The 18211-nt window shown below is 45.4% G+C and overlaps 1 protein-coding gene across 6 annotated transcripts in view; it reads right to left on the reverse strand.

The window, feature by feature from the left end:
• Positions 1 to 1573: 1573 nt before the first annotated feature.
• The window catches only part of UNK (unk zinc finger), a 38654-nt gene continuing 22016 nt past the window's right edge, over positions 1574 to 18211 (reverse strand). Inside the window, exons 8-17 of one of the 6 annotated variants that reach the window (XM_052687656.1) lie at positions 17658 to 17800; positions 16333 to 16380; positions 15260 to 15424; positions 10957 to 11025; positions 10126 to 10300; positions 8903 to 9004; positions 7253 to 7441; positions 5183 to 5364; positions 4565 to 4822; positions 1574 to 4220 (exon numbers count right to left, since the gene is read on the reverse strand). In XM_052687656.1, the coding sequence (XP_052543616.1) occupies positions 4065 to 4220; positions 4565 to 4822; positions 5183 to 5364; positions 7253 to 7441; positions 8903 to 9004; positions 10126 to 10300; positions 10957 to 11025; positions 15260 to 15424; positions 16333 to 16380; positions 17658 to 17800 (1487 nt within the window). In that variant the 3' untranslated portion in view covers positions 1574 to 4064. Of the gene's footprint in view, positions 4221 to 4564; positions 4823 to 5182; positions 5365 to 7252; positions 7442 to 8902; positions 9005 to 10125; positions 10301 to 10956; positions 11026 to 15223; positions 15425 to 16332; positions 16381 to 17657; positions 17801 to 18211 lie in introns of all 6 variants that reach the window. The other 5 variants (XM_052687658.1, XM_052687655.1, XM_052687659.1 and 2 more) reach the window with 5 other exon arrangements.

The raw sequence follows: 18211 nt of genomic DNA on the forward strand, positions 1-18211 counted from the left end.
GGGGGAAGCCCCAGAAATCTCTCCACTGCAGTCAGTGGTTGCAGGAATACTTCACTTGGAAAGAAACACTGCGCGATACGGCGGTAACGGCGAGGCTGCTGTTGGCCATCGCTCCAAGGAGTAAAGGAAAACACGGGTGATATTCTTCCTTCTCAGATGGGGGAAAAGGAGACAGAGAGAGAGAGAGAGGAACAGCAATGGCTTACTGAGTCCGTTCGGCACGAAAGGCTGCCTCACACGCGGCTCAGGTTCAGAGCACGGAGAGCACAAAGCTTTGGGGGCTGCTCAAGGGGAGCTCGGTGCTGTGCCGCATTGCTGCCTGCCTGGGGCTGAGCTCAGGGCCCCGAACTGCAGCTCCCCACACCTCTCAGCCCCCTCTGCAGCTACAGCTTTGTTTTCTTGGTATCTCTCTACCCAGGAGATCGTTGTCTCAAGCCATCTGCTTCTATATTGTTTCGCTATAACGAAGTAAAAGCTTATTGACCTTTAAGATACTGTGCTTTCACAACACAAGCCAGGCTCCCCTCCTCCCCCCAGCTCTCAGCTGAGAAGCATCGCCGAGGTCAACGCTTCCCAAAGGGGGAAAAAGTCCATCTCCACCAGGGAGCCTGTGTGCACGGGCAGCACGGGGCAGGGATCACATGGAGCCAGCCCTGCCGCCCTTGGTTCTGCTGGATTGCTGCACAGCTCAGAACAGGGAGCTCCTGCCTCGGCCAGAAGCTCAACAGTACATGAGAGGGGCTGCACACCTCATAGCACCAGGTTGCTTTGTACAAAGTCTTACCACAGCACGCAGAGGATGGCTGCAAAGCTCTGAAGCCACCACGCAGTGCTGGGAGGATGGTTGATGGCCCGGGGCACAGCGCTGCCTTCCCCTGTCCTGCCCTGCCTCAGGCAGCGAATGCTGCTCAGCTCACAAAGCTGACCTCCTCATTCCCACCGGCTGCATAAGAAAATCATTCACATTTCAGATACTTTGTTTATAAAGCAGCAAACAAACTCATAGAGACCTCGATTTAAGAAGTGTTTCTCGAAGCACCGGAGGAAAGAGAAGAGCTGGCAGGCTGTGCAAGGAGGGCTGAGCTGGGGCCACGGCAGGGCATGGGGACAGGGAAGGTAAAATGCAACGGCCACCCATAAGCTTAGATTTCTTTGGTCCTTCGGTATCAGTTTTAAAAGAGAGAAGTTGTTTTACCTTTTGAAAAGGGGGGGAAAACAAAACAAAACAACAGAAACACGCTTACTGTGGTCTGGAATGTTCCTGTGGAAGCCCCATGGGGACCAAGGGCAAGCATCACCTCCCCATAGATCCTATGGGCACACAGCAGGCCAGTCTCAGCTGAAGGGGACAGCATGAAGAGCAAAGCAGGCTGCTGGGCTCTGCCTCTTCGGAATATCAGAGACCTGAATCAAGGGTTTATTTCCTATTATTTAATTTAGATTAAAAAAAAAAATACTTTTTAAATATATACCTTCATTGGGCTTTTTCCTTCTCCCCCCACTCCTGCGCTCTCCCTTCCCTTCCTTTTTGCTCCAAAAAAAAAAAGAAAGAAAAAAAAAGAAAAAAAAAAGAGAAATGTTCACATATTTTAATAAAAGGTCTTTCCTTAAGATCAGACCGAGGCAGATGTGCTGCCCCATGGCACAGACATTCAAAGGCTATATAACCAAACAACATAGCCACTATGTTCACCCAACAGTGTCTCTCCATTTAAAATTAAAAAAATTTAAAAAACTGATGCTAGTTACAATAAAATACACATGGGGGGAAAAAGAGCATTTTTACAAATAAAAAAAAAAAACAAAAAAACCCAACACGTTAATGGGAAAAACAAAACAAAAGAACTACACAGAGCTGTACTTAAGAGATCATCTGGGAATGCATATTAACCCTTGCCATACGAAGGAAAGGTGGAATTACAGAAGCAAACCTAATCATGTCTTTGTGTTAAAATAGGAAGCTTTCTGAGAGGCTCTGGTAATGATTTGGGTGCTCCTACAACAACAGTGGGCTGCTGGAGGTTCCAGTGCTTTCCCAAGGGCTGGGAGGGGCAGCGCAGGCAGCATCCCTGCACAGAGCAACAGTACTGAGAGAACGGAGCAGCCTTCTGGTTGAGATCCCAGCAGGTTACTGCAATCCACCCGAGGGGAAAATCCGATGGATGCGCTGGTAAAGGATGTCATGGGAAAGCTCAGCTGCTGGCAGGTCTAAGCTGGAGGCATTTCTTTTCCCTATAAAGAAGCGCACCGGACAGCGTGGCTCGTGTTGGACTGGTCTGAGGGATTTCCTCCTTTGCCTTTCTGAAATGATCTGAGATTAAATTCAACCACAAAGAGGATCCTCACGAGGAGAAAGTCCCTGAGCTCTTTTTGCAGGTGGTGTTTGGGGACAACAGCCCGAAACAAACTCAGCAGGTCAGAGACACCAGTGAGAGCTACAGGAGGGCGGTGGAAAGGCCTGTGCTCAGGAATGGAGGCTGAGATGGGAGGAAGGAGAGTGAGAGGGCTGCGGAGCCCTGCAGTCACGTCCCTCCGATGGAGATGCTTCCTTCTGCTCTGAGCTGGCTGGTTCAGCAGCCCAGCCTGCACACAGCCACACACAGCAACCTCCACACTGCCACCAATCACAGCACCACATAGAGCGGCTGATGAGTTCTGAACACTTAAATGAGAATTTGAATTAAAGTCCTCTTCCTTGCTTGCTCCCTCCTCTCTGTAACATTACTAACACGAAAAACAGGGCATCACGAGACCAACCAGCTTTAGAGTTTCCCCATCAACAACACTTTCATATGCACATACAAACAGTGGCTGTGTTCATAAGCTTCAGTGGTAACATGCACTGTGTTTTGTGCCACAGCGATGAGCAGGAAGAAGCATCCCCACCTAGGAGCAGCAGAAAGCAAGGAATGTACGTTCCTCTCCAGCTCCAGCCTCCAGCTGCAATTGATTTATCAGCAGTTGGTTCCATGCAGGGCTCTCTCCCACCACAGGCTGGCATGAGGCTTCTGGATTTAACAGCCCACGGTTCACCCCTGAGCTGCTGAAACAGGGAACGCCAACTCTGTCCAAACAGTTAAAAAAAAGAGTCCTTAGACTGTGTCTGGAATTGTTTCACGTGATCCAGCAGTGACTACAAAAGAGGTCTCTGTGGCTAAAAGAAAACCAATCTGGTCTGAAGCGGTACAAATTCTTCAGGCAGCCACTAAGTAAAGGGGTGTCTGCAGAGAACTAACCTGTGTATCCATTCCCCTTTCACAAAGGGCTTCAGCTGACACAAGGATGACGACTGAAAGGCTGCTCAAACCTGCAACGTTAGCTGTATCAGCAATGATTACTGGTCACTGAATCTGGGGGCCTGGCTTGCTTTAGGTACAATATATATTTTTTTCCCCCCTTTTCTTCTTTTCATATAAATATACAAAGAGTGTAAAAAACTTTAAAAAGTGAACTTTGCTGTTTTAAACGACAGACAAAGTTTCTGCACATTCAGAGATCAGCAACGTGAGGCCCACCAGGCAGGGACCCAGCAGAGCTTCCATCGGGGAGGACGGCTTTAACCAAGCTGGGTCAGTGAAAGAGCAGGGAGACCGAAGACGTGAAACAGTCATTTCAATCCACCTCGATCCTCCCCACGATCTCAACTCTTTCCTCTGGAAAGCACGTGGAAGCCCCTCTTGCCCACTCTAAATCCTTCTGGAAATAGTCAAAAATTTGTTATCACCTAAATAGAAAAGAGGAGAAACGCAGACTCTTTGCAAATGGCCCTTTGATCTGTATTAAAAACAGCTCTCAAAGTTCCTCAAGAGTTAGAATTAGTGGGGCACGGGTGAGGGGCAGCTTAGATACGGGATGTAAAATATTAAAAAGTGCTCTGCAACTAATTTCTGTTTTCTGCGGGTACGTGCGTGCGTGTGCATATACACACATACACAGACACGCACATACACACATACATAGATATATCTACACATACATATATATATGTACACATACATATATATGTACGTACGTATAAAGTTAAAAAGTTCTATGATATGATCAGAACAAACGTCCTGGGAAGGTCACGACTGCAGGGCGTGGGGCCTGTTGGGGTGGCAGATGGGGCACTCGCCCTCCTCGGCGCACGTCTCGCACAGCACGGCGTGTTGGCACGGTAACACCACGCGGTTCTCCTCCTGACACTTAAGGCATTTCACTGACTGCATCTGAAATACTGCCTGCGAGAGACCAGCACAGGGCAAAACGTAAGCGTTGCATGGGGAAAACAACAGGGCCACGTGCTGCACGGGCTGGGGAACCGCAACACCCGTTCGCCTCGCGGCGCAGCACGATGCCCTCCTGTAGGAGCATTAGGATCAGAGCAGTTCTGATGGACTGGAAATTCAGTTTCCTTAGGTACAGAGAAGAGAATTCTATTTTCCTAGAACTCACACTGGCTACATTCACATAGAACTGCTTCCATAGGCTGCTGATTGCTGGCAGTAGTACAGAAAAGCAGGGCAGCTGCTATCAGTAGGAGCAGAGGCAGCAAAGCCACCCCCTGCAGAGCCCTGCCACTCACCTTATCGACCTTCTCCAGGTTTGCCCGCAACTGCTTCTGGAGGGTGTAAAGTGAAGAGAGTGAGAGGGTTTCCAGGTCAGAGAAGGAGCGCAGAAACTGAGGGTCCTGGCCTGTGTGGATCCTCTCCAGCTCCTCCTGTAGTTTCTTCACTTGCAGTTCCAAGGCTTCCCTCTGCTCCCGAGCCAGTTCACATTCCATGTTAGCTGTGTTGGCGCGATCGTTTGCTTCCTCTGCCTCCTTTTTCCAAGCATCACAAGCCTGCAAATTCCAACCAACATGGTAAAAGAAGCTGTTTAAATACTTGATCAGCCTCCAAGCGAGAATCCAGGGCAAAAATAACCATTTCCATGCACTCCTTCCCAGGAATGTATTCTGATCAACCTGCCCAGTTCCCAAATTCTGAAACCCCATCGTGCTTTGCCTCACATTCTGGGTACCCCTCCAGTTGGGCTGCAGTTCCATACAGTTGGCCCACAGAGGTAATGGGATGAAAATTGGCATAGCAATAAAATCTCATCCATCTAAGCGAACTGCCGGGCCTGAGAGACTGTCAAACACTTCAGTGCTCGTAAGACACCCTCCTACACCTCCGCACTCTTTAAGAAGTTGCCCCCATACCTGCTTGGCTTGTTTCCAAGACTCTTCCCACTGCTTTATTGTGCCGTTGGCTTCATCCAGTTCTTGCCGTAGCCGTGCCAGCTCCGCAGCACCTGGACCTGACAGAAATGCAGGTGAGGTACTGGGCGAAAAACTCCCCGAAGCAAAGTGTTCCCATATGCTGCTGTTCATCCCATTTAAACCTGTTTCACAGGGAAATAGAGAGGGTTATGTCACAGGTGCTGGCAATTCCCCCATTTCCTCCCTACCCCTGTGAAATACAGGATTCAAAAATGTGCACAGAGGAAAGAGAAGATCATCCTATGATTTATTTCATCCCTAGGACCCGGGAGTCCGTCACAGTGGCAATTCACAGGGGAGCCACACAGAGTCCCCTGCAGAGTTTTAGCCTAAAATTAGTGACCATCACTGTAGAAGGACCAACCAGCCACTTCCCTATTTTAGGATGTTCAAGTCATTGCTCTTTCAGGAAGAGAGTCAAGGCTTAAGAGACAAAGCAACAGAGGAACAGCTGAACCAAAGCTGACTGTTTTTGCACAGACTCTGAAGTTTGTAGCTTTAAGAACCAAAATGCATTTACACAAAATAAGCATCCATGGGGAGAACTGGCAGGGAAAGCTCCCACACAGGCAGAGCTGGATGACTCCCTCTGGTGCATCCATTTGATGCAGGAGTCCTTTTCACTCAGTGGTGCTTCCCACTGTGTGTGGGCACTGCCAAACATTGTTGCAGTGAAGATTGTGATCTTACAGATCAAACTGTGTTTGCAAGCAAGCCTCTCACTGAAGGCTAACCCAACACAACCTACTTCCCAGTCAGGGCAAGCCAACAGCAGCTGAAAAATACTAAGTTGACTTGACTCTGGGCTTAGCTGCATAAACAAGTCATGCAGCAGAGCAGGAAGGGCTCTTCACTGACTGAAGCCACTTATTGTCGGTGCATTTCACTGCTCAGTTGAGAGCAAGTTGTAACAGGACCCCAACTCACGTTGTGTTTTTAAAGCTCTTGAAAAGGAGTCCAGCACTGAGCAGGCTTCTGGCAAGTCACAGATGCTGCCGTGATGCTGACCAAGCTCACCTCATGGCTTCTTTTTACTCCCTTTCCACCTGATGCTCTCATTGGACATTTGAAATAGCAAGTCCCTTTGACCACGAATGCCTTCTCTGCACATAGAGCATCTAACACAATGGGAACCAGCCCAGGACTAGGTCTTTCCAACTAAACTGCAATACAGATAAGCAATAACTACACAGCAGCTTATATTCATTCAGTAAATCATATGGAAAACCATTAAGTAATAGCAGAGATGCCCTCTGAGGTCTCTTTTCTTATTACTGCAATTGTAGAAGTTGTTACAGCCAAACAAATAGGAATCACAAGGCATGGAAGCATGGCTTTGGCCTCTGCAAACAAGTGATGCAGTTACACAGATAAATGCATGCAGCAGTAGATTACAAAAGCATTTAATCATTTTATTATGTTAAGCTGAATATTAGAGATTAGAGCACATATCACATCTGAAGAAGCATTTACTTCTACTATAAACAGAATTAGTATTTACTGTTACAAACAGAGAAGTCAGCAGAGCAAGTGTCATGTAGTCTTGAGGCCATCAGTTGTTTATCAAAGTGGACACAGCTGGAACACTGACTTTGGTCCACACTGCACCAAATATGGAAAACAATTCAATGAACTCAGTTGGTTCAGAAGCCAACCTAACCTACGAAGCAGACCCAAGAGCAAAGTGCAATCCCCACCTCAACCCAGCAAAGCTGAGAACTCAACCCTAGTGAAGTCACAGCAGAATGCTGCTGGTAGGAAAGGACAGAGCTCTTTTTCCTGTTCTTTTTCTCAGTCTAGAAGCATGGGGAACAGAGAGAATCGCTCCCTTGTTCTCAGGATATTAACCAGCTCTCGGTAAAGCAGCTTCTGGTACTGCTGCTGTTCTCATGGGAAGAAGAGATAAATGGCAGCAGTGAAATAATACATTAAAATTAAAACTAACTTAAAAGAAAATACTTACATGGCACAGACAGGCATGTACATGGGACACACACACTGGGCATTTACCTAATGATCCATGAGAAGCTGATGTCCCCAGGAACGTGTTTTCTGATTGGCTTAAGTGTCCCTGGGGCTGATGGAGGAAATGCGATGAGAGGCTGACCGGTGGAGAAGGAGAGGCAGAGTGAAAGGAGGCAGAGCTTCCAAGGGACCCGGGGATATTTACAGGAGCAGAACTTTGCAGCAAACTCCCACCTGGACAAAGAACACACAGAGAGGATGGCTATGTATGACCATGAAGCATGGGCCAGAGCACAGCGCAGGAGCTCAGAGCAGAAGGCGTCAGCTTCCCTCTCCGCTAAGACCCTCAGGATTCCCTCCACTTCTCACTGTGTTTGATTTCCCCTCTAAGCCTTTAGGAGGAGCACTGAAGCTGCTGTTCCACGAGCCACATAGGGTAAGACTGCAGAGTTCAGTGCACTGCTCTATCATTAGCCAAAGCAACAAAAGGTTTTCTGAGCCAACTTCAGCCCCTATTAGTCTAGAGAAGATGCATCTGCTATCTGCTGAAATACTTGGTAATGAAAAATTCCCTTTTAAAGCACGTTCCTCTGCCTTTCACGCTTCTGAACAACCTGCAGTGAGAAGACTGTCATGCTGAGCCAGCTCATGACCTGATCTTTCGAAAATCAGTGACTAGCTTTAGGTATATTTGCATGTTTAGACCTATCTGTAATGAAAAACAAACAAAAACCTAACCTCCAAAGACAAAACACTTCCCTTACTCAAGAGGTTGGTCTGCCTGCCACACACACATTGAGGAAGATCTCAGCCCTGCTGCCCACTCTTTTCTGATCTTCCTTCTTGGAAGACCACCAGGTAACACCCAGCCCTGACACAGCAGAGGAAAAGCAGTGTGGAGGATCTTGAAGCCTCTGCAGATGGCAGTGGCAGAAGCAAGGCTACCAGTGCACTCTCACAATAAGCTCTCTGACCAGACTCTCATCTTTGGAAAGGAAGTGGAAGTGATATTCTTTAGGGATCCTTCCACACCTCAGTACAACTCCAGGTAATGCAGCTCCCTTGGAAACTTTCAGGAAAGCAAAGTTAGCTCCAAATCAAAACCCATCTTCAAGAACCAGGGCAACCAGAAACTACACCACTTCTGAAAAGCTATGAGATCTCATTTTTCCCTGGATGGAGACAGATAGAAGAGGCCCCTGCCTACCTCCACACATTAAAGATGAAACAGACATTACAGGAATCAAACCAGCAGTTCATGGCAACACTCTGAGACAGATGGATAGCATTACCAGGTCATTGAGTTTCCTGTTACTACTAAGGAGAATTTTCTGCTTAAGATGCAAATCGTTTTTGGACTGGTTTTAAAGGTATCAGATACCTTCTACAGTCTACTTACATGCTATATAAAAAAAACCAAAACAAAACAACAAAAAAAATTCAAGCAAGTCCCATTCAGTCTTAAGAAACATCCCCAGGACACCTGGGCCTAATGGCAAGAACTCAGCCCTGCTAGTCAACTAGGGCAAGCTTTCACTTGAAAGATGCTCAGCGGTTGCCAGTTTGTTATCATAGCTGTTTTTTAACCAATGTTATTTGGGACTGGTTTTAGAGCTTCGTTAGGCTGGCTCCACTGAGGTGACTGGGCAACACTGCTTGGCAGAAGATAAAGAAAGCTCTGTTGCTTTCATGTACCTATCATGATGCCACTCGTGTGGGGCACTGTGCTGCTGTCAAATGTCTTCTCCAGGGCAGCCACTCCGAATTCATTCAGGTCCAGGTCATCCAAGGCAGACTCTGCCAGACACAGAGGTACCAATTATGTTATAAAGGACCAACAACTTCAAGAGATAGGATGGCCCAAAGAGCCTACATGCAGAGGAGCCTTTGCTCTCTATTTGTCAGTCTGCACAGCCCTACTATCCGTCCTGTGCAACAGTTTGGCAGAAGTGTCATGGGCAGCTTTTCAGTTCAGGTTTTTTTGCCAGATCCAATTTCTCTTTGTCTCAAAGCACTTCTAATTGTTATGTTAAAAAAAAAAATACAAATATTTGATGAAATAACAGAAGTTCCCATAAGTCTTCCCCAAACAGCTCTTTCAAGTCCGTCCTCAATATGCAACAGCACTAGCTTGTGAATGTCTGGGTCTGGCTTCTGCTTTGTCCCTACTTTGATGAAGAGCCGCTTGGAAAGGAAAACCAGCAGAAGGGAACACTTCAAAATCATCTCTGAGGTTCAAAGATGAGAAAAAATAAAGAAAGGTTATGAATGCCTGAGTGTTACATCTACCTGAACGTACCTCATCACTAATCTCGATCAAAATAGTTTCATCCCACTCATGCCCACTCATTTCTATTATTATTTTTAACAAATTAATGAGATCACCTCAGAAATGTTGGATTAAAAAAAAAAAAACAGGTGGTCAAAAAAAGTGTACCTACCTAAAAGGAATGATTCCCCACTCTTAACTCTTCTGTTCTCCTTTTCTTTACAGCCTCTGTCCCACATTCTGTAAAGGGCAAGTCCTTGCAATCTACCTGCTGGTGGTCCTTGCTATAAATTTGCAGTTTAGAATATAAAGTGTTGTAGCTGTAGAAAATGCCCTGTTGATTTCCTGCCTGCTCCAAACCCTTTTCATCAATTTGACAAACCTAAAACTAAGGCCCTTTACATCATCTGACATTTCAAATAAGTGGCAGAGGCCTTCTGTTTGTCCTCTGGGTGAATTTCACCTATAATGACCTGTGGAAAACATGTGATGTCCTGGTCACAGAAAAAACCTACAGCCTCAGGAATCTGCCAACACTGACACAGATGAAAAACTGGAGTTCACTGGAACACCTGTGTTATCCCAGCTCTCATACCTGGTGATCCACGTCTGAGGAAGCCCAACTAGCAAGTGAAAATGGCAAAGTTACCTATGACAGACTCAACGGTGTCACTGGTTGGGTAGAAAGGAAGGGCATTGGCATTCATGCCTGGTATGCTGCTGGTGCCAGCGGGGCTTGGTGGTGTTGCAGCCAGACTGGAGGTGATACTGGAGGAGATGCTGGATGTCAGTGGGCTCCCCACTGGGAGAATACCCAGTATGTCCTAAAAAAGAGAGTTTTAAAATGGAAAGATGCACAAAATAAGACATCTATATAGAAAAATCCCTTCAAAAACATGCAGGCATGAGCCAAAGATTAGCAGCAAACCTGTTTCTGCCTGCTTCCAACCTGACAGATGGCTGGTGCTACTACTGGGCTGGGGGTGGGGGAGAGATTAACAGCTTTTCTTTAATTTCTGCCGACTTCTTTTTTTCCCTCTAGTATTACAAACATCCTTCAGGCTGCCCCAGAATTAACTCTTGTGACCCACAGGTTGCATGCAATCATAGGGATGGGTCCCACAATCACTCACTCAGACTTAGTTCAGTACACGACTTAGAACCTGATATTAAATTCTCTTTGCCAAATCCTTGAACTTAGATGACTCTGGAGATCCATTCCAGCTCTATTTTCTGTAACACTGGAACACTCTCTGGCACTACTGTCCAGGTCTGTGCATTTTTCCTGAATTCACACAGGCCCAGCCATTCACAAATAATTCATCCCCCAAATCACCCCATATTCATAAAATAATCCATCAAGCTAAGCATCCCTCATGGTGTCTGGACTGACATTTGCTCCCTGCAGAGTCGTCTGGATCCATAGAGACCTCCTGTCCTTGTCTGTGGCAGCGTGAGCACTAAGCTAGCAGTACTGTACCTGTTTGGGCTGTAACAAAGGTTGCTCCTGGCTCCTGTGTTCCAGTGAATGGGACTTCATTTTTGCTTGCTACAGTAAACAAACAAAACAGAATATAAGCAGAGGGATTAGCAGCAAAATTAAGAATGGCTGAGTGCTGGCTTCCTTTGGAGAGGCCATGGGAAGCACAGTCTCCACCTCTCTCATGCTCTGCTTTGGGCACTGGAGAATTGAGGGAGCAGGAGTATGCAGCAAACTGAGAACACTCCAACCTATTTGGCTTTCTATATACCAAGACATTATGCTTGGAGTTATGCAAAGACTTGACACAATTACAGTTGGCTTCAGTGCTCTTCAGTGCTGCTATACTCCTGTGCTGGCACAAAGGACATCATAAGAACCAAGACCAAGTACGACTTATCTTGCCTTGCCGTAAATAACTCACCACCCCTAACAGTATCTAAAATAAATAAATAAAAATAGGGCCAGAACCAGTGGGAGGCACACTGCACTTTTAAATTATGTAAATATTTTGCAGCTTTGGGAAAATAAAGTATGCAGATTATGTCTTCTCTCAGTCCCTCCTAGTTCTCAGCTAGCCTGTCGCAGTTTCTAGAAGAAGAGAACGGATGTAACATTAAAGAGAGCAATTTTATGGGGAAGAAAGTGGATCATCTCATCAAATTCCTTTCATCATCAACAAAAATAAAGTGATAACAGACCAATTTTAAAAGCAAAATCATCCCTCTCCCATCGCTTGAAACAGAGGCCTCAAGGCTATCAACACTGGCTGGAATCGCAAAACTGCCAACATGTATTTAGATTTCCACTATCCAGGCTAAAAATTCAGCTTCAGGATGTTGCAGCACTTTGTCCTTAACGGATTTCAACCCTCTTGCCTCAAGACATCAGTCAGCGCTGAGCTACACCAGGCAGAGCTGGGAAGGATGTGGTCTCAGGAGCCTGTTGGCCTGTAACCGTCTGCAGCCTGTGCTCTGCTCCTCCTATGCTGCTACGTGTGCAATAGCAATGCACAGGGAGATCAATAACACCCTCTGCACACAGAAAGGGGGCAAAGTAACTGCTCAGAGTCAGGTCTGCTTGGTTGCCAGCTCTCTCCATCTGAATCAGAGACGCGGTCGAGGCACAACGTCTGCTCAATCGTTTGCATCACCATCTCTGCAGAACAAAATGCACAACAGCAGCAGGAGATGTCATGCTGGCCTGAAGCAATACACCTTGATTTCTTGGCTTAAACAGTCTAAAAAAAAAAAGATAACCAGGTGCTGGAGAGGTATGACATAGTCAGGCAGTACAAAGAGTAGCAGCAGCACGATCCATCCCCCATTTTCCCTGATTAGATCGTTTTCTCTGCTGAACTCTCTGCCTTTGAGCAGATTTGGGCGGGGGGGGGGAGAGGGTCAAGGCCTGGCAAATAGGCAGCCAAGATCCTTCTGCAGCAGGTACCATTCTCTCACACTTCTCCGAGCTGCATACAGCATGTTTACATACAGCCAAACTGCTACCACACCAGCCACAGGCTTGGCTTCCTTTGTGTGCAATGGCTGCGCCGCATTACTGCATCTGTGTGCGCCTGATAACATGCCTGCTAGATTAGCCAGCACATCCCTGCCCTGTTTGACACTCATCTGAACACAAGATGTGCTACCAACAGATGTCAGCAGCTGAAGTGAAGGCACACACAGCTGTGCCCCCTCAGTGTGAGGTTTTCCTGCCAACGTGGCTGGCTCCAGTGCTGCCCAGCCTTCCTGGAAGCTTTGTGCTTTTTTCCTCCTTTAAAGAAAAAAATGAATGCATTTGTGAGCTAGCCCCACTCCTCACCACCTTGCATCCAGGTAACATCAGTGTAAAATGGAGTAAAGCAATTGTCACTGCTAAGCCAGTCTCCTTTAGCTCTAGAAGGGCACACACCGACACAGCAACGCAAAGGGCAGGCTGAAACTCTCCAGCTCATGCTGTGGCAGTCAGGAAAGCAAACAGAGGCCATAAATTATGAATGAAATTGAATCTTGTATGACCAGCACGGAACAAGGCTGCTGGACTTCCCAAACACCTCCTGGTTGTGGCACTCGGCTCCTTCCAGTGCTGCATTTTCCAGCTCCGAGAATTTGGAACAGTATTTTTAGCCCTCGCTGCTGGCTCAGCCTTACCACAAACTATGTGGAATCTGCAAACACATTTTTCATTCTAATAGAGATAGGAATTATTTGTACTAATTCTACAGAGGAAAAGAATTGCAATCTTAGGCAGTGACGAGCCCGAATGCCTCTTAAATTTTCAAATAGGAGTGAACAAAGTTAAGTGCCTAATTACCAGTGTAATTTACAGCATGCGTGAGAATCTCTGGTGCCCACAGCAGCCAAAGGGAATTACTGGAGATTAAAAAAAGTAAGTAATTATACATTAACACAAAATTTAATCAGGATGCTTATGAGACACCTAATTTTGTCTTCAGAACCTAACATAAGGCAACTGTGATTACTTCCATCTTTTTTGTTTAATGACTGGAATAAATAGCTGCTAACACCAGGTTTTTTCTTACTTAATTAAAGCCACATGAGTAAGAAACTACCTGAATACAGTATCTTTGTAACACAGCTTGGACCTCAGACATAAATACTCATCATCTGGCTCCTTTTAAAAGCTCTATTCAAGCTCCATCTCCTTTCTCCTTGGCTTAGGCTTGCTGCCCATTTTCTCCAAAGCAGGGCCTCCCTGGCACCCTGCCTCTGCTGGCAGGAAACAGGGATTCTCTCAGCCCTTCAGCTTTGGGTTCACTCCTCCTTTGCAGCAGAGGCAACAGAGAAGGAGCACATGCTTTCTTCTTTTGTTTCTAAACAACTGCTACAAGCTGTCGTGCCTGCAAGCAGTGCCAGGATCACAGCACGGGCTGCGCTTTACCTCCAAAGATGTGCTGCACCAATTTGCAATCTCCTAACTCACATGTGCTTTAAATAAAAACAATGGAAGCATTTACAAGAAAGCCTACGTGCATACAGCTTCATCTGTATGTGTCACTAAATCATTTTAATTAGACTAAACAGTGTTTGAGACTGGTCCCACTGCAAAGTTTCATCATATTTTCCCAAAGTTGTAAAAATAAATAAGAGAAAACCCACTGAGCCTGCTTCCAAATTCGACTGCTTTCTGCAAGATCTTATTTGGCCAGGGCATTTCCATTGCTTTCTCACAGCAGTGCAATACTAGCAAGGCAAAAAGCTTATTAAGGCTTCTTAAGACTACAAGAAGAGTTCATATGTAGCCAGGTTGAAGGCAGCATTTATTGTTATCTCTGTTTTCAAGCAACATATGCTTTTTTCTTAAAAAAAAACAAAAAGAAAAACAAACAAGAGCTTATCAGAGACATTTCTGCATGTGCCTCCTCACAAGGGTAGCTAACCCATCCCCTCAATAGTTACTGTTTTATTACATTTACAAACCCAGTTAGGAATCAAAACCAAGCTCTGGGTTGGACACTGCAGACTTGGAAAGGATGGTGCAGAGAAAACTATTTAACCATAACATCAAGAAAGGAAATTCACAGAAAGAAGTTGGCTGTGGAAAAGCTAATGTGGCAGAAGAGATGGAAGAGACTGAGGCACAGGGAGCAGTTGTGCAAGACGTGACTTTGAGAAGGAAGCAGCGAGGCAAGACCGGGGTATTCAAAAGGGTACAATGTGTGTCACTAGGGATGTGGATTAGGTAAGGGTTCTTCAAATGAGAAAAAGGAATTTAAGAAGAAGCCAAGAGAGAGTCAAGGATCAGAATGATACAGCCAGAGAAACAAAGGACATTTGTAACACAGTGCAGAGATGAATGCTGGAAGCAGAAGATAAACCAAATTATGGAGATGAAGGTAGGAGTCCGTAATGAAGTCAGAGAAGGAAGGATGAGTTTCTATGAGACAACGTAGCAAAAGAAGCAGTAACTCTTAACAAGGACCTAAATATGAAGAAAGAAAGAGCAAGACGTGGTATGTGGGAAGATACCCGGGGTCAACAAAGGACAGAATTGTCAGGGATTATGAAAACAACAAGCAGCTCAGCTTCTACAAACTGAGCACATGATGGCAGCTGGGCAGACAGGAACAGATGTGGGATGGAAGAGACTCAAACTGATGCCGAAAGCACAGATCTGAGAACTGCTACTGAGTATAGCCCTGTCTCCTTTTCGTTCCTTGAAAAATGAAAACACATTCAAGCTAGACTGGGCAATTTCTCCATCTTCTTCATCCCCCCAACTCTTCCAGCCCATGCTTCCTACTAACCTGGCATTTGAAACTCTTCAAATACTCGGCCCCCACCTGATCTTCTCGCTCAAACCCCGGTGCTTTCTTGTAGCTGCCAGCTGCTGTTACTGAATCTGGAGGAAAACCAATGCTCTCCAGGCTGTGTGGCTTTCCAATCGCACCAGGAGGAGACCCACATATATTAGATGGGCTTCCGAGACTGCTGTTCCTACAAAGAATCTAACAGAAGGAACAAGTGTCAGAAAATTACAGCCAGCTCGTGGCACCACCTCGAAGAAGAAAGGCATCACAGGAAGAGTTCATTCAATTCTGTGTGGATCAGTTTTACTGACAGTCAACACAAGTGTAAAAGCTCACAGAAAACAGGAATTAAAAAACAAGAAAAAGCCCCAGGATAGACAGGATTTATACATTCCCACTATTATGGTTTTCTTGCCAATACTTTGTACTGGAATGCAAGCTTACAATAAGACAACCTACAGCTCTAGAAACATCTACTCTTTCTGAGGCCTTGGATATGATTAAACCTGACCAAAACCCTCCTCACTGCCCTTAGGCTGCAGAGTGCTGTGGAACCTATCTGTGCTCTGAGAAGTAGTGTGAAACCTGGAAGGGTACTGTGGCAGTCACAACAACCAAACGTATTTGAGCTGTGAGTAATACTGTATTATTTTTGTTTTTCAGTGGGAAATTTGAGAGTTTTAATGCAGGCACAATCCAAGTATTGACAGCTGCATTAAAGAAGACAAAAAAAAACCCCAAAACACAAGGATTTCCAACATTTCTATTCGTTGGACTGTAACCAGGGATCACAACCACATGCAACAAGGCTAGTTTTGCACTGCAGATGAAGCCACAGACAGCAGCAAAGGAGATTTAGAGAAAGCTCCTACCTGGCTCAGTGCAGATACCCCATTTTCCTGGGATGGGAAGTTACCTGCCTGCACTGGCAAGCATGACTGTGCTTCAAGCAACTTTTAGACAACTACTCCTATCAGAGATTCAAACATGGCACAGTTGGGGCTGGCATTAGAGAGAGGGAATATCCTGCAATATTTTGATATTTTATTTTTTATACAGACATTCTGCTGTCTGTGCTTCCCTACAGTCGCAAAGTTTCTACTCACTGTGGTGGAGGTGGGGCTAGTTGGCAGAGTTCCTGATTTATTCCACACCTACAGTACAAATACAAAACAGAACAGGCCACGTGAGGCTGGCTGCTAGAGGGACCTTTTTCTTTGATTAATTCATCATGTAAAAATGATCACCAGCAAAGCTGTATTTGTTTGCAAGCTACATGCAGATGCCCTATGTCTCAGAAATACACATACTGCCTTCTGGCTTATATCTAGGGATTAGTAAAGAGACTGTTTAAAAGACTGAAGAGCTTGAGGACAGAAAAAGACCTAAACGTGGAAGAGATCGACAATTCTGGACTTTCAGAGCATTCAGACAATTCATTTGAAGGATGCAGGGATTTTGTTTCTCACTTCCTTCTAGTGATATTTACCAAGAGAACACAGCATGCCTTGTCTTTCCAAGATCTATGCAGAATTTTATTTGCAATCAAATTTAACAGAACTAAGGCTGGCTTCGGTGCTGATAAAAAAAATCAAACTATCAATTTTTCTTCTCAAAGGAGAATTTGACTGAACAGAGGTCCCAAACGAGTTCACCTCATTCTGGTCAGCTTGGAAGGGGTTAAACTCTTGCCGTTTAACTTTCTTGAAACCTTGACCAAGTATTTGATAGAGTGTGTAAGCTTTTCAACAGCAATGCAAACAGGAAGGGCTTAATAGAAAAAAAAAAATCCTCAGCAAAATTGAAGTGCTCTGGCATTCCGTGCACTTGTCTTCCTTTGTGTGTTTCCACTTTCCGTTCAGCATTTGAAGATCTCACCTCTCCTATGTTTAACCAGAATAAAATCAGTGCTCTGAAGCATGACTTAAACATTCTGCAGAGTTTAACCATCTCCTAAGGAGGAGAAGGAGAGAATCGAGGATATTCTATATCAGAAAACAATGTGCACAGGCCAAGCCTTTGCGTTTACATATGTAAACAAACTCAACTGTAGTTATGTACTTTAGATTATACTGGCTCACAGCCTTTAAGGAGTACTTGGAAACTGAGCCCAATGTGTACCTCCAGAAAGGGAGGCGTTGGACTTCACGTACAGTTGCATTCCACCTTCCTGAAAGTATATCAACAAGCTTTGCACAGGAAGGAAGGCTGAGAAATTTTATAGGTGAAGTGACAAAACTAAACTACTGAACCGCATGTTCCAAACAAAGATCTCTCTTAAACAGCATGGTGCTTAGATCTAAAAGAAAGATGTCATATCCTTCTGTCTTTGGAAACCTAAGATTGCTCTTTTTAGGTGAAAGGAGTACATCAGCTCAGAGCAACCCAGATGTATAAAGCACAGACAAGGCCTCCCCACAGTGCTACCTACATTGCTGAGGTCTGGAGCATGTGGACTGGAAGGGCTGACTGGAACAGAATCACCAGCTGCTGATGGCATATACATCACTGGGCCTGCCTGCGTGGGGCTGGACACAGCTGAGGATTGCTGTAGGTCTTCATTGAGTGGAGGCTCTGCAAGGAAGAAAAGCAAGTGGAACATTACTCAAAGAGACCCAATTACACCAGACCACAAGACATTTAGGAACAAGAATACTTAGTTCTGAGAGAAGAAACATTCCACAAACATCTGTTTAGAAGTAGCACAGAAGCAAAGAGAAACCTTATCTGACAAAGAGCTACTTTTTTTAAGCTAGGATTCCTTATGTTTCTACTTTCACCACTTGTACAGTGAGCGTTCTGCTCTAAGTTGGTTAACGCTGCTCCAAAATTATCTTCTTTGCATGAACTGCACGTTATTCACTCAGCTGCCTTGAACTAAGCAAGGCTTCTTTCTGTGCTAGGCACAAAGCTGATGGATACATTATAATTAGCTGAGAGAGATAAGTTTCCATCTGCTCTGGGTACAAACTATTACCAGAAGTA

The sequence above is a fragment of the Tympanuchus pallidicinctus genome, unplaced genomic scaffold (genome assembly GCF_026119805.1).
Source record: "Tympanuchus pallidicinctus isolate F22 unplaced genomic scaffold, pur_lepc_1.0 scaffold23, whole genome shotgun sequence".
Classification (NCBI taxonomy): Eukaryota; Metazoa; Chordata; class Aves; order Galliformes; family Phasianidae; genus Tympanuchus; species Tympanuchus pallidicinctus.